At 37.1% G+C, this 16,616-nt stretch overlaps 1 protein-coding gene across 1 annotated transcript in view; it reads left to right on the top strand.

Annotated features, from left to right (window-relative positions):
* Arp3 (Actin-related protein 3) overlaps window positions 1–16,616 on the top strand; it is an 87,374-nt gene that overhangs the window by 42,227 nt on the left and 28,531 nt on the right. Inside the window, exon 5 of the mRNA XM_081744170.1 lies at window positions 8,141–8,458. Coding sequence (XP_081600296.1) covers window positions 8,141–8,458 — 318 coding nt within the window. The remainder of the gene's footprint in view (window positions 1–8,140; window positions 8,459–16,616) is intronic.

Genomic DNA, 16,616 nt, shown 5'->3' with positions numbered 1-16,616 from the left:
CAAGCACTTATTATTTTTCTGCACTAGCTTAGAAATTGCATCAGCATGAAAATCTCCCGCCTGTGCTTTGAGCCAGCCTGTGACCACATCTTTCAGCTCATCATCAGCAAATCACTGAAATTCAAGCCACTTTGTGGAAATTCATCGGAAAGCTCCGAGATTGTGAAACGTCGATTTTCAAGAACTTTTCGATCAATTTGTTGAACGAGTTCGTCAGTGACCACTGATGACCTGCCACTCCTCTCTTCGGCATGAATGTTTGTTCATCCACTTTTAAATGAACGAACCCATTCACGAACAACAACTTCACTCATAGCACTTCGTTCATATATGGCACAAAGTTCACGATGAATTGCTGTTGCCAAATATTGTTTTGCCGTAAGGAAACGTATAACAGCTCGCACCTCGCACTTGGCGGGGTTTTCTATTGCAGCACACTATAATAACCTTCAGTGATTGTGATTTCATCTTTACAAAGTCCGTGAGAACGTGACCCAGACTTCATGGCAAGTTGGGATTAATTTGGGAAGAAGGGCCTGTGTTAATCCTCTTCTGTAGTGAAGCCACCCTTGCAGTTTTTGAAATAAGCTACACACAAGCTCATGTAGAATATCTGTTTCACATGGTTTTCGGGAAGAAACGATGATTTATTTTCTAATCGTTACGACTTTTTTTAACGATTATCAATTAAAAATTAACCATTGCAAAATTTATTAAATTAAAACTAATCAAAAGTTTTAACTGATTAATCGTTCGTTTTTTTTAACGCATTATTTAATAAGCCTGCTCCGTCCTTAACATATGCGTTCAGTGATATTCATACACAACCACGTTTAACTGCATTTTACACGATCACTTTTTTCTCGACGTGGGCACCGCTCAGTGGTAGAGCGCTTACCTCAGGAGAGTGGGGTCCCTGGTTCGATCTCCGACCAAGTAAATTTGTGGTGGACAACATTGTGTCCTTAGGTTTTGTTGCGGTGCTCCCGTTTCCTCCCACTTTTTCATTCCACCAGTCCTTCCATCATCATTTACTTGCTTTAATCGTCGTCTCAGCCTAAAGGGTATAGTCGTGGGACGTTAAACCCAAAGATTGTTTTCTGCATTTTAACCATGTAGGCCCTACTTTTCGTCGAGTACTCCTCAAATAGCATCGTTTGAGAAATGTAATTAATAAACTTACTATAAGCGATTGAAACATTACCTCGTTTGTCACATTAGCTTTCTCTCTTTTTACCATGGCCTTTTCGTTCTTCATTTGAATTTTGGCTGGAATACGAAGGGCAATGTATATTCTACGAGTTCACCCAAACTCAGCCGATCGGGATCGTACTTAGCATGTTCGCAGACCTTGATTTGTTATAAATGAATGTGAAATATTATTTTGTGCATCCTTTCTGTTTCTGAGTTAGGAGCGGTTGAGCGAGCGATCAACTGAAGTTATCCAGTTAGATCAAACTTAGTATGGCGGTAGATTTTGACCACCTATACTGGATGTGCGGGCTGTTGGTTGCTAAGTTATGCACAGGGCTCTGAATCAATACCTTGAACATAATGAAAATGTAATAAGTGCTGTTTATATAGCAATTAAAGGTCAGTTTTGGACAGAAAAGAATCAAATGAAAGACGATTTATTTATTTATTTATTTTGGCTATGGATATTTCAGTTGTCTGTATCTATAAATCTTACTGCTTTTTTCTTTTCGTAGTTGTGCAGATGTATTTTAAAGGGTCTCAACTTCACTTTCCACCACTACCGAGACATGTGACTGTGCTTTCGCTGAGCAAAACAGTACGTTTATTGTAAAAATTTAACGTGTAACGCTCAGAAACAAAAGTCGTTATTTCCTTTCCCATCCTGTTTTGTTTCTGTTTTGTATTTGTTGGTGCGTGGTGTAAGGAGATTGGCTGTTGCAGATTTGAGTGACCAATCAGGATTCGAAGATTTTTTCACTGTCTCTTATATATTAATTCTACCTGTGCATTCCTAGTGTCTGATGAAGCCAAAATGGATAATTGGCGTAACTGTTACACGTTAATAATTTTTACAGTAAACGCATTATTTTGTTAAGCGAGTAGTTTAAATCCGATTTACGTATACTAAAAGCAAAGCTTGAACAATGAAAAATATTATAGAAATAGACTGTTTCTGTTTTTAACGTTTGATTGTTGTAAAGGTAAAATGGTAACACAGAGGATGAGCAGTTGTTTATACGGATTTAGCGTCCGAAGTATAGGTTCCATTTCTGACCTCATCCTTCTGCAGCATCCGGTAGCTTTCACGTCTACTACTTCCGGTTTCATTGTTGAATTTACATAGTTTGGAAGTCTACCGTAGTCTCACACTGTGAAACGAAACTACCTACGTAGTGTTTTAATAACTCAATGACAGTGTAAAACCACGCTCACGGATTTTTTTTTTTCCTTCTATAAAATGCAGTTCCCATGGCAGTTACATAGGCAAAACCAAAAGCAATCTAAAAGTGCGAGTAAAGGGGCATATTACGGATTTAAAAGCGGGAAGCCCAGTGTCAGGTCTGTCGGATCCTTTAAAAGAAACACAACACAAGTAGAAGATTCAAAATTTTTACTGGGGGGCGATAAATGAATTGCAGAGACTCGTAAGTGAAAATTCATTTATCCATTAGAAAAAAAAAAAATAAATAAATAAAACAAACGTAGACAAGGGATTGTTAAGTGAAGTGAGAAGCAGTAATTACAAAATTCGCACAGCATTGGGGTAATAACGAAAATACCAGCACGAGCTAGTAATTTTTCACTAAAGAACAAAAAGTCGCATATAGTTTGTTTCTTCACTCGGAAGTATAGTGTGTATATAAATAATGCCGCTTTCTACTTGTGGTGCTTCGTGCCATAAATAAGTCTTCGTCCGAAGGATCTTGTGGAAGACGCCCTCGATAACTAAATGACCAATCAGAACCCTCATTTGAAATAATTGACAGTTGCTTGTCAGCTCCACATAGAGTCTGCCACAGTTCCAAATGTTATCCTTTAAGTTAGTGCTCAATTCCCTGTTCTCAAAACCAGCTTCCTTGTTTTTACATTGGGCCGCGGTGGCTCAGTGGTAGAGCGTTCACCTCTGGTGCTTGGGGTCCCGGGTTCGATCCCAGCCCCCGCCAAGTGAACTTTGTGGTGGACAAACACCGTGTGCGTGGGTTTTCTCGGGGTTCTCCCGTTTCCTCTCACTTTCTTCATTCATTTCTCATAATCACCGTCTCCTTTAGCCTAACCGGCATAAGCGTGGGACGTAAAACTCAAAGTTTTTTTTTTTTTTACATTGCCTTACATCTGTTTCATATTGGCCATAGTATTGGGTTGGGATCCTGCAAATGCTGTCAAAAGAGGGATGGAGGGAGGAAGGGATACTGTTATAAAATTCAACATGGGAACTTCAAAGACTTTGCCGAACTGCACTTCCATTGAGTAAATACACAAGAAATTGACTTCGTCTATTGCAATTTGTATCACCGCCATTTAATATGTGATCAATAAACTCAACAAAGTATGTTCCAGCACCACTCTTCCCTTGGCAGGTTCGTTCCATTTTATTCCCTAATGATGTTTTTTTTTTCTGTTTTTATCCTCCGTGACCAAGACTCAGGCGAGTGTCAAAAGCTCCGAGGTACAAATAATAATCAGGAATTACAAAAATTTGTATCTAGAATAATAACTCAATGACAATAAACAGTATTAACATTTTGGAAAGAGGTTATGCAATTCTGAAGTACTGTTAAATAAACTACAAGTTATTTTCAAGATTTTTTTTATATAATTTAGGAATTTGAGTTCCCGATAGCTTTGACGCTATAAACTAAACATCCCTATTTCTTGCCAATTAAGTTAAATCTGGAAACAATTGTACCTAAATAGCTTAACTTTCTAGAGCTGATTCTTCAAGAGTGTTATTCAATTGTTACTTTATTCTATCCCGTTTCATGTCATCTTAATTTGAATTATAGAAAGGCCTGTCAAAAGGGAGCGCACAATCCACTGTGGGTCGATAATTGTTGGCTCAGTGGTAGAGCGTTCACCTCTGGTGCATGGGTTCCTTGATTCGATCCCAACTCGCGTCAAGTGAGCTTTGTGGCGGTGCGTGGGTTTTCTCGGGGTTCTCCCGTTTCATCTCACTTTCATCACTCATTTTCATTCATTTCTCATCATCACCGTCTCCTTTAGCCTAGCTAGTATAACCGTGGGACGTAAAACTTAAAGATTTTTTTCCCCTTTTTAAATGTCACTCAATGTGTGTTCTATTTGCTTCACTGCACCACAATCGTCCTCGTTTTCATGACATGAATGTACGTTCGTAAAATTCTTGAGATTGGCCATCACATCACTTTCTCATACATGTCATGGTTTCCTTGAGAGTATTTTGAACAATCTCTGGAAAACTTTGCAACAGATAATCACACTCGTTTCCTGACTTGCATAATCTCCCTTCTCAAGAGCCGTGTAACACACCTAATACAAATTTTTCTTATTTCAGTCGCTGGATTAGCTTGAAAACAAATCCTTTTGCCATTCCTATGTACTTCGTATGTCTCCTGGTGATGCATCTACCCTTTTGGATAAGTTCTTCAATGACTGATGGATTTTTATCGCTTGTGACAGTTGACGGTGTGCCTGGCCTTGGCTAGTTCTGTATGCTGTAGTCACCATGCTGAAACCTCCTGAAGCCATCAGCGCACATTACCTATATATTTTATGTTGTTCCAATACACTACCATTAGCTTACTGTGAATAGATGTTGCTGAGTTATTCCCGGATTGGTATATGAACTCGACCCCTGCACGTTGCTGTAGTAGGGTGTTCACGTTTACCATCCATAGTAGCTTATCTGCAACAACAGGAAATAAATATATCTATAAGGTTAAGTGGTAAAGGGCCAATGCTTCTACCAATATAATTTCATTTCTCAAATTTTCTACCATTACCAATCTATAGTGAATTATGCATTACTTTTTGACCGAACTTTCTAAATTGTCTTGATTTTATGAATCACCAAATAGTACTAATATAATATAAAATGAAATGAAACGAAATCAAGTTTTACGTCCCAAAGTTATGCTGGCTAGGCTAAAGGAGACTGTGATGGTGAGAAACGAATGAAATGGTGGAATGAAGAAAGATGGAGGAAACATGAGATCTCTGAGAAAACGCACGCACATGGTGGTGGTTGTCCACCACAAAGTTCTCTTGGTGCGAGTAGGAATCGAACCAAGGACCTCATGCACCAGAGGTCCCTAAAAAAATCAAAAGTTTAGGGAGATCACGTTTTTACATACTAATTGTTTACAGTGAGTAACTGCCATAATATTCCCACTAGTCTGCAGTGTCGACATACTTTAATGTGTGAACAATTTTAAAAGCTTAAGCGAATTACTAAATGTTCTTTTTTGCGGATATCTCTGTGCGTACTTAGTTAATTGGAGTCTCAGTTCCTGAGTATTAGGTTCCGTTGTCTATCTAGATTACCTTTGTTCGAATTCAATTTTAATTCTTTCTTCCTGATAAAAATGACTCGTATACAGATCTTTTTACAAGTCATGAAGTTTTATGTAATATGTTTATTTCTTTAATCGAAAGATTAGTGTCATTTAAGTCTTTCGATAGTAATCTTGACACTGCTTGATTGATATCTTTGGCGTCCCTTGTAGCCGCACTTCCACTTGTGCAGCTTACACTGATGTTAGAAGAGGTGTTACAGTATCTTTCTTGGCGTGTGTAGCATTTGGAGTGACACAGAAAACTTGTGAAAGCAAGCACAATTCGTTACGATAACTAAAAACTATTAAATACATTAACGAACACTAACTATTCTGAATGTTTCCTAAATGTAAATTATTTTCGGAAAAAGTGACTCAGATTTAAACAGTTTTCCAGGTCCAATATGTGTAGTCTTTATACTACTGCTTAATTTCCACAATTTTGCATTTCGTAATTGAATTTCAAATAGCTTAGCAAGTTGTAACTTTAATAATAAATTTCTAGTTAATTATAAACACCAAAAGTTACGAAAAGAATAATTGTAGTTTTGAAGTCCAACGGCACGTAAATATTGTACAACTTTTAAGTAGGTGGAAACAAAATAAATAAATAAATAATTCCCAGCAAACTGCAGGTAAACGTTTAGAGTATTCTAAACTTTGAACTTCAATTATACAAGCCTATTTTTCACTACACGTCACTTCTAATGTAATACCACTAATTACATTTTACACCAATATATCGACACTTTTCGTTCTTCTGGTTATTCGGTCTATGCCCACTCTGACTGAAACCGTAATATCTAAATAACCATTACTTTGGGTAATGCTCCTACCATTTGAGGAGTTCTCTGCTAAAGAACACAAATAGAGAAGTTCTATAGTGCAGTTGATCACTCTCGACTTACCTTATTCAAGATTAAACTCATAGTTTAATAGGTAGTTAAATTTTAGAGACCCATTTGAGATTTGATTTAGAAAGGGCTTTTCTCTCCTTATAAACCCTTATAGATCCTAATAGAATCAGCCTAAAAGGACTCAGTACTGCCATTCGGGTGAAAACATTATTAACAGCTGAACAACTTTCTACGCACTGATGTATTATTATTATTGTTTCTTATTTCTTAAGTATTCTTTGCATTCCTCTCATTATGTGTTCTTATCTTTTGAATTATTATAATGTCTTTTTCAGTTAATATCAAGATAATCCTGAGTTTTTATTTTAAAATTTTTCAGTGTAAGCTAATAAGGTCTTTTGGTTCCGGTTACAATGTTTAGTACTGAAAACGTTATTCAGCAGAACTACAATTATCATAATATTGTAGCTTTTATATGCAAGTTTCACTGTATTAGAATCCAAAGCAACGGGTACTGTCTTATTATGCCTCGAATCGTAATCTTTCCGTATGTTAAAAATCCATAGTTGAAGTATCTGTTTCAAGGCCACCATCTGTTAAATCAGGGTCTTGCAAACATGACATTTAATTAGTATCGAAGGTTTCTGTTATTTACGAGGGTCAGTCCAAAAGCTAGTTGCACTGCTTAAGAAAATAAAACAGAATAGCAGTTTTACAATAACTTTATTTATATCGTAAAGTTCCATTCACAGTCTACTGTACAACGTAATTACCTCCGTTATCTAAGCATTTGTCGAGGCGTGGTACAAGTTTTTCTATGCCTTCTGCAGAGAAATCCGGTCCAATTCTCGATAACCAGTTTTGGGCTGCAGCTTTCACCTCGTCATGCAAGTGGTATCGTCGCTTTGAAAGTTCGTCTCTCATAGGACCAAACACATGGAAGTCACACGGTGAAACGTCTGGGCTATAAGGAGGATGATTCCACACTTCCCACTTAAACTTTGTCACAAGTTCGCACGTTTGTTGAGCTGCAATCGGTCCTGCATTATCATGCAGGAGCACAGTGCCCTTGGACAGTTTACTTGACCGTCGATTTTTAAATGCTTTGCGCAATTGTTTGTGTTTCACAATAAGAAGATGCATTAATTGTGGCACCTTTCGCATGAACTCTGTATATACCAAACCTTTTCTGTCGAAAAACAGCGTCGTCATCACCCTTCCCGCAGATGGAACTGTTCGACACGTTTTTCCAGTCGACCAAGTTGAATGTTTCCACTCGAAGGAGCTGCGTTTTATTTCCCTCGCACTCAGCATCGTCAATATCTGTACGTCCGGTCTCAAACATGTTGCACCACTTTGCGATAGCATGACGTGACATTGCATTTTCACCATACACTTCATGCAACTGCCGATAAATTTCACTGCAGTGACAACCTTTTCGCCCACAAAAAACGAATCACTGCACACATTTCCAATTTGAACGCCACTTGCAGCTGTCGAGACATGTTTACGACTGATTATCAGAACAACTCCACTTGCCTCGTGAAAGCCGCTACGTGACACAATACAGCTCTATGTCTGCAGTGTTGTCACACAGTTCCATCAAAATAGCCTTTGACCGAAAATATTTACAAAGGAGTGCAACTAACTTTCTGACTGACCCACGTATTTCAGTCTTTATAAGAAACTCATATTTTAGACACATGTGAAATATTATGTAGTCTGCTTATCTGTATACGAATCAAGCACTTCCTAAATATATTGTTTCATTTCTAGGCTGAAGGCTACGTGATTGGAAGCTGCATCAAGCATATACCAATAGCAGGGAGAAATATCACATCATTTATTCAGTCATTATTGCGAGAAAGGGAGATTGGCATACCGCCGGAACAATCCCTCGAAACAGCCAAAGCAATCAAGGAACGCTTTTGCTATATCTGCCCGGATATAGCGAAGGAGTTTGCAAAATACGATGCAGATTCTTCGAAGTGGGTGAAAAAATATGAGGGCGTAAATTCTGTTACAAAGCAGCCTTTTGTAGTGGATGTTGGATATGAAAGATTCCTTGGACCAGAAATTTTCTTTCATCCAGAGGTATGTATTTCTTACTACTGTACATATTTATTTATTTATTTTATTACACAAAAAGGGTCTCAGTGCTATAGCGTTTATCGTGTACTAGGACCCTTGGTCCGACCTTGTATCATGTGAACTTATGCGGACAAGATCTTGTTTGCGAATTTTATCGGGACTTCTGTTCCCCTCACACTCACATTTCAACAGTTCTATAATAATTAATGTTCATTAATACCCTCCTCTTTGAGCTTATAGGGACATAAAAGGAAAGATTTGATTTTTTTTTTTTTTCGTAAGTGCGGAGGAGGCAACATCGATAAATTCCAAGTAGTACGCGAAAATAATATTTTTTTTTTTTTTTTTTTCCCTCTCATTCAGTTGTGATTTCTTAAGTTAGACGTTTCCAGCAATGACGAAATAACCGTAAGTTTTCTAAACATTAAAGTAAAGAAAATTGTATTTAAAAAAAAAAAAAAAAAAAAATACGACGTTAGCGACTTTCTAAACACCTTTTGTTGACAAAAATAAAGTTTATTCCATTGATAATACATGAATGTAGCAAGTCCTAAATTGTTATTTGGCTATTTTTGATAAAAATGAAGTTAACAGTAGTAATAATGGCTGGGAAGAGAGAGGGCTTTCAAGAGTTTCGGGGACCTCACAGAAAATTTATCTGGAGGTCCATGAAATGTATGAGCAGCCCTTCTCTAAGTAGAGGAATGTTAGATACGTTAATAGTATAGTTCATTTAAAAATAAATAAATAAACAGGGACCAAATAAAAAAAAAATAAATAAAACACCCAACCTCACACATTAAATAAGAATATGGATAGAACAAAGTAACATGTTATATTAAATTTTAAGCAACTAACAAATTTGGTTAAGTGTATTTTCTGAACATTAAGTATAGCAGAAGGGAATCTTACAGTAAAGAACGAAATGGAACAACATTTCTGGTATCTTATTTTATGCATTCATTGTATTTATCTGCATTTATTATTATTATTATTATTATTATTATTGATGAAACATTTCCATTTCTACTGTGTTTGTTTCTTCTTCTGTTCTCTTTTCCATGTTCTACGTTGTTTGTTTTAGTAAGCTGTCAGTTGTATTTACTTCATACTGATTGTATTTTAGAATATTTTAGTATTCTTTGCTTAGCTTCTCATCTGAATAAACTGCAAAGCTAACTGTACATCTTCTGTGTTGTGTGCTTACGGAGTAACGTTTATTGTCCGTTAATTGTGTTGGTGTATCAAGTCATTTTAGCACACCGACTCAGAGCAAAAATGTCAAAATAAAATAGGGTACGGTATTAAAGAGTTCGAGGTACCGAATCTTATTTGTTATTACTGTCAATATAGTTCTCGTATGCATTAATTGTGTTGCATGCTACTGAAGTATATGTGCATGTGTGTTCCCGTTTTGTGTACAGAAACTTGTTTTCAACTAATTTCTACAAACAAAATGTTATGGTGAGGCGGTTTTGGGTATCACTATTATTATTCCTTTCTGGTTACTATACCGAAACAAGACAGAAAAGGTTTAAAATTATTTAAGAACATCAGAACAAACATCTTTGTTGATAATATATTATCTCCACGGAAACTCTGCAAAGTATGTAAAAGGTTTCCTGTTCGATTTGTATGCAAATGTTGGCCCTTGTCTGGGATTAAATTATCCCCACGACATTGTTGTAAACTCCAGTTTAATAATTTCGATCCATAATCTTCAGCTGTATGTTGACCCAGTAATAGGCAGTGCACACACAAATCTAGACTATATTTATAGAATAGGATTTTTTTTTTTTCCTTTTCCTTACGAGGAGCCAGTCCTTACAAAATTGTATTTCCATTACGTGAGACCGAAGTTAGAATATTTATATGCATTGTTGCCAACAGAGAAGGAGATGGCGGCCTCGGGAGAAGGATTTGGTAGGTGAGCGATCAGTATTGGCACTGATAACAACTTGGTTCCGGCGTCGTTATTTTTAACCATTTTCTTGGAGAGGGAGGGCCTGTAGAGGGGTTATCGGCTTTCATCGTAGTTCTCCGAATCCCCTTCTTTTCTTCTTGGAGGTGTAGTCTTCTTCTGTCGTCTACTATGGCTTGTTTGTAGTGAAAACGCGTGGCTATATGGATCTTTGCAGTATAAAATCCACAAGTACTTATTTCATGTCAAGCACAACATAATTCAGTAACTAAGCGACAATAGCACAGTATATACACTACACAGTTGTTACCGCTTATCTTTAAGACAGTGCAATATGCATATTAAAAAAAAAAAAAAAAAAAGCATCCTACCATTAATAGCCCATAACCATATTTAGAATTGAGCATTAATATGTATGTAACAGCAGGTTAGTTGGGGAAACTAAAACAAATGAATATATATATATATATATATTTTTTTTTTAAATAAATATAAATAATTAGAACTTTTAATTAAGCACAATTTTAACCTACAACAAGCCGAAGACGTCGAGGGAAACGCCTGGTTTGAAGTAATAGACATCACAGAACATTTAGAAATGCTTGAATATAGGAAAACTGGTTATCACCCGTGTTATGTTCCTTATATGAGTTTGTGTGTTTGAACATCAATAATAAGTGATAGTTCGTGGACTTGTTATTCTTACGTAAATTATTAAACGTTGGAACTGGCTGTCCAGAACTAATTTCGGGACATTTTTTGCATTTTTCGATGGGTAAACCCAGAAGAAATTTCGGAATATTTTACTAAGGAAAGAAAGGTGGATTACTCAAACCCTCTTTGTAGTTCCTATAATAGTGCAGTATCAAAATTTTATATGGTAGATTATTCAATATATTAGCAAAACAAATCCTATATATAAGCTTTCGTATTGTTATTATTAGGTGTTCTGCCTGTTGGATTAAAGAGTTTTAAGGCCATTGGAGATTATGACATAGCAGCGGATTTGCTCAAGAGATTAGGAGACAATATATTGAAAGTGCTGACTTCACTTATTAATAAGAGCTACCAGAGTGAGAATGACCAAAGGTTTTTCTTGATGTTATAGTGGTTGCATTATCCAAGAGAAAGAAAGCAAAGAACAGAAGTGGTCACAGAACCATTAGCCTTATTTCTCACACTGGAAAGGTTATTGCTCGCATACTGAACAGGCAGCTGGAAAGTAAGAGAGAAGAGATGTTGGAGGAAGATCAGTTTGGATTCCGAAAAGTAAAGGGCCCGGAGATGCTATTCGGTTGATGAGAATTATATCCGAATGAGTTCTTGACATAAAGTAAGAGTTGTGACTGTGCTTCATCGACTGGCAAAAAGCTTTCGACCGGCTCAGTTGGACCAAACTTCTGAAAATACGTAAAGAAATTGGGGACAGCTGGAGGGACCAATGACTCATTTGCAACCTGTACATAGGACAACTAGTGAAGTTTCTTTGAATGAAGGAGAAACCAATAGTGTTGAAATTGGAAGAGGAGTCAGACAAGGATGTAGTATGTCACCTCAATTATTGATTTACAATGAATGTTTAATGAAAGAAGCATTAATAGAAATTCGGGATTTGAAGATTGGAGGGAAGATCACGAACAAGGTCAGATATACAGACGATACGCTTAGTATAGCAAAAACGAAAGGATTACATGTGGTGGATAAAATAATTGACACTGGGGAAATGATATGAATGGAAATCAATATTGAAAAAGCGAAAGTCATGAGAATATCCCGTTGAAGCTCACCCTTACTGGTCAGAATAGGACAAAGAGAATTTGAAGAGGTAGACTTGTCATTCTGACGAGAGACGCTTACTGCACCAAAGAGGTAAGATCAAGGATTGGCCTTACCTAACACGCAATCAACAAGAAAAGATCACTCTTAACTAGCAGACTTAGTATTGGACTAACGAAGAAGCTGATCAAATACTGTATATGGAGTATTGTGCTGTATGGTTCAGAGACTTGGATATTACGGAAGCTTTCACATGCTCATTAGTAATTAGAATAACGAGTATGAGGTGTTCTGAGTGGTAAAGGCGAATTCAACATAGGATTGTTTCCGGAGTAATCTCGTAGAAGCAAGTCTTACCTTACCTTAACATACAGCTCTATAGCCCTGGGTAGACTTCGGCTTCATTTACTAGGCGCTTCAGTTCTTCCCCGTTCTTTGGTTTTTCTTTCCAGTTCTTCACTTTCATTATTTTCAGATCGCTGTTTACATCCTCCTGTTGTCTTTGTTTTGCTCTCTCTCTTCGTCTGCTGGAAAATTTATATACATTTAATATCTTCTTTGCCATCCGTCCTTCTTCCATCCTCTGTACATGCTCCCTCCAGCGCATCCGTTATGCCTTTGTAAATCGTACAATATCTTCCTCCTTTAAGATGTATTGAATTTTTTTCTTGGTTCTGCTGTAAAAGCAGTTATCATCCTTTATTTTGGAAACGGTCATTTCTATGGGAGAAACCAGAGACTTTAACAAGATACACATACGAGCACGAGCTAGAGATGTAAATAAAAAAAAGGAGTTGTAAGTGCGATGGGGTGGGGTGAAGAGTGTCTTTTCTTTATTCTTCCTTGACGGAGCACGGTTGCTCAGTTGTAGAGCACTCACCTCTGTTGCATGGGGTCTCTGGTTCGATCTCCGTCCAGGTAAGTGTGTGATGGACAACATGTGTCCGTGGGTTTTCTCGGGGTACTCCCGTTTTCTCTCACATCATTCCACCAACTGTCATTTTATCTATTCTTATTTTTATGCGTTGTCAGCCGTCCATGTTATGAAATGTATCCTCCTCCTAAGTATTCGGAACTTCCTTATAGAATGTTCTGAAAACTAGGACCTCAGAGAATGGATCGGATTGCCCAGTATTCTTGGGCGTGCGTTGGGGGCGCACTAGTTTCTGTTGATCGAATTTTTTCATACTGCTGACTTTACTCAAGTGCTCTGAGCCTTCTTATATCTTGTGTGTATTTCTTTTATTTCTTTTTTTCGCTTGTAATTGTTTGAATTATTCTTATTTTATCTTATTGTCGTATGTAGTTATTTTTATTACGTTTTATCTTCACTTCTTTTAACTTTTTTTCTCATTTTTTATTTTTTATTATGCTGCGTCTCTGTACATTTTTATCATGATGATGCGATTTTTATTTGCATTCAAAATGTAGTGTGAGATTTGTCCACATGTGGCAGTTCATGCTGTGGAGGTCTGCACGGGCTCGGGCCGAGTCCTCAGGCTTAAGCCCGACTCGACCCGCGGGGCGGACTTGGGCCTACAAAGCATACATCACTTCGAGCTCGGGGGCGTAGATTTTTAAATATACAACCATATTTCTGGGGCTTTTTCGGGCCTAATTTTGTAAATATATTGTACAATGATATTTATTGCACCATATTCTTTCTGAAAAACTTTTAAAGCACAACTGCAAAATTAAACCTCTAATTACTGTAAATAAAAACACAATGTGCGTTAACTATTAAGTTTCTGTAATTCGGGCTCATTGATTATCACACAAGCTCGGGTCGGGCCGGGCTAAAAATTCCGGCCCGTGCAGACCTCTATCATGCTGCATGCAAACTTGGTCAGTAATGTTCATGCTGACGAAAAAATGGCGTCGATGCTGATGTCCTCATTCTTCCCCTCAACCACTCAGTCAGCATAGCATTGATTGACTTGTCCTATTTTTAATTCATTGTTTTTGAACTGGCATCGCATTGTTTGCCTGATCATACTACGTGTATTACGAGTCCCTGAAAGTTATCATTTTGTCATTCGTGTTTCGTGAGTTGCGTAAACGAACAGAGAAGAAAATATTAGCATTAGCAAAGAAACAGCTATCAAAGCAACACTTCTGTATAAAAATTATACTTACGACGAGCAGTCAGAAAGTACCCAGAATGTTGTTATTCTTTGGCATTTATGATGCAACTACAATGAATCTTGCACAGTACAGTCCTTAGGTTGCCTAATTATGAATTTGATATGTGTGAACAGATCATAACAGGCAGTGTACGAAGATGAAATGAAATCTTTCAGGTTTACATTCAATGGTTATGCCATGCAGGTTAAAGGAGAGTGTGATGATGAGAAATGAATGAAATGATGGAATGAAGAAAGTGGGAGAACCCCTAGAAAACCCACGCACACGGTATTTGTCCACCACAAAGCCCAATTGGCGCGAGCTGAAATCGAACTAGGGACTCCACGCACCAGAGGTGAATGGTCTACCACTGAGCCACCACGGCCCCAGCCACTGTACGAGTAGTGTAGCGGAACGTAGGAATGTGTGGTGATCAGTTGACGCGACGTCACAAGTTCGTGTGCAAATTGGGGAAATCTGCTTCAGAGGCGTTGATGGTCTAAAAAACAGTTTAGCATCATCGGATTTGTAGCCTCAAAATGAACCTCGCCACCGTAGAAGAGATCAAAACCAACGCGACGGTTGAACTTCAGAAGCTACCAAAAGTGACACTTCCTCCGTGTTTCCAGCGATTGATGGAGCAAGTATGTATATTCCGAAGGTATCGACTTTGAGGGCGATTAAGTAAATGTGTACTTATATTGTGATAATAGAGAGCTACAAGAAAATCGGGAAACTTTTTGATTGCTCCTCGTATATCACGTTATGAGCTCTACAAACAATTTGATTTGAACTGGAGAACCCACTTTGTATATTGATTGTCCCGAATGATCGATTTTCTTCGATTCTTGATTATATATATATATATATATATATATATATATATATATATATATAAAGAATACAGTAATTCAATATTCTTTACGTTGAAGGGTAAAGAAAAGGTGGAAGTACTCATATTTATTCGTGAAAACTGAAACTTTGAAAGAAAACCAAAATTTCTGACAAAAAATTGAGCCGTTTTTTTGAGATTTTTTTTCAAGCCGTTGCTTTTCTCTAGCTCTTGTTGCTTCAGATCAGTTCTTTTGTGTAAAATAATAATAAAACTCACTTTAAATTCGCTCGCGCTGCCTGGAATGCTTCGTACGTAATATAAATGACATATACAAGACATTGTAATTGGACACTAAGGTGGTTGTATTAATGTTTGCATTTCTGCTGTGTCACCGGACCACACGAAAATTAAAAAAAAAAAAAAAAAAGTAGCAAAATGTACTAAATTAGGGTAGATTAGATTAGATTAATTTAGGTTAGGATGAGCTAGAAGTCACCTTCAAAACAGAGATGTGTAAACTTTTCGAATAGAAAATCGTGTACAATAGTTTCGAGGGTTTCCTTTCCTTAAACAATACAACATACTCACCCACCATTTCAACACTGCCTCTCCTGCCACTACATCATAACAAGTGTACCCCACAAAAATAGTTCCTTACACCTCGACATACAGTGCCGCTTACACCATCGAAAACAACCAACAACAACATTATTGATCTTGGATGATTATCTGTGCAGCCTGTTACTGCTCGAACCGTAGTTCCGAGCCCATTCGAGTAGTAGAACTCAAATTCTGCTGTGTAATTTCCATTCACAGTTCGTTTCTCTTTTTTGTCCGAATATATTCTTTAAATATAAACATATGCTCATTGTTGCATACTAGAGCTCAACTTTCATGCTCACTTAGTTCAACGAGCAAAATAATACTTGAATATTAATTAAAGGGGTTAGAAGATGAAGGAGTAATGTTGCAATTTTCGAAAAGATGAGTTCTGGAGGGAAGGGGAGCAGGATGAGCGTGTTACTTCTTATTCTTTGTGCATAATTTCTCATGTAAGTGACTCCTTGTCTGGATGAAGAGGTTCAGAAACGTTGAAAAGTATATGTTACCCAGACAAACTGGTGAGCTCAATTTTTTTGAAGTGTACAAATTGTTACATATCACGACCATTCCCAAATCCAGGAGTGGGAAACCTGTGGCCTTCAGAGTCATAAAGTGCGGCCTTCTGGGTCTGTTGTAAAATATTAATATGCTAAATTGTATAAGAAATGTGAAATATGAGAAAAATATAGTTTTGAAGTTACATATATTTAATAATATAGTGTTATAATATAGTTTTATACATTTTCATGTACATTATTGATATACCTAACAAATAACTTTAAAATAACCACTAAAATTAGGTCTCTTCAAAAGTATCGTATGAGCCTTCTTGGAAAATTGGCATTGTGAACGTAGCCTTTAAAACAAAGAATGTTCCCCACCTCTGCTCTAATCTCTTCAAT

Source organism: Thermobia domestica, chromosome 17 (assembly GCF_964235325.1).
Source record: "Thermobia domestica chromosome 17, izTheDome1.hap1.1, whole genome shotgun sequence".
Lineage (NCBI taxonomy): Eukaryota > Metazoa > Arthropoda > Insecta > Zygentoma > Lepismatidae > Thermobia > Thermobia domestica.
Note: the sequence above shows the minus strand (reverse complement) of the source record. Positions and strands in the feature narration are given on the sequence as shown.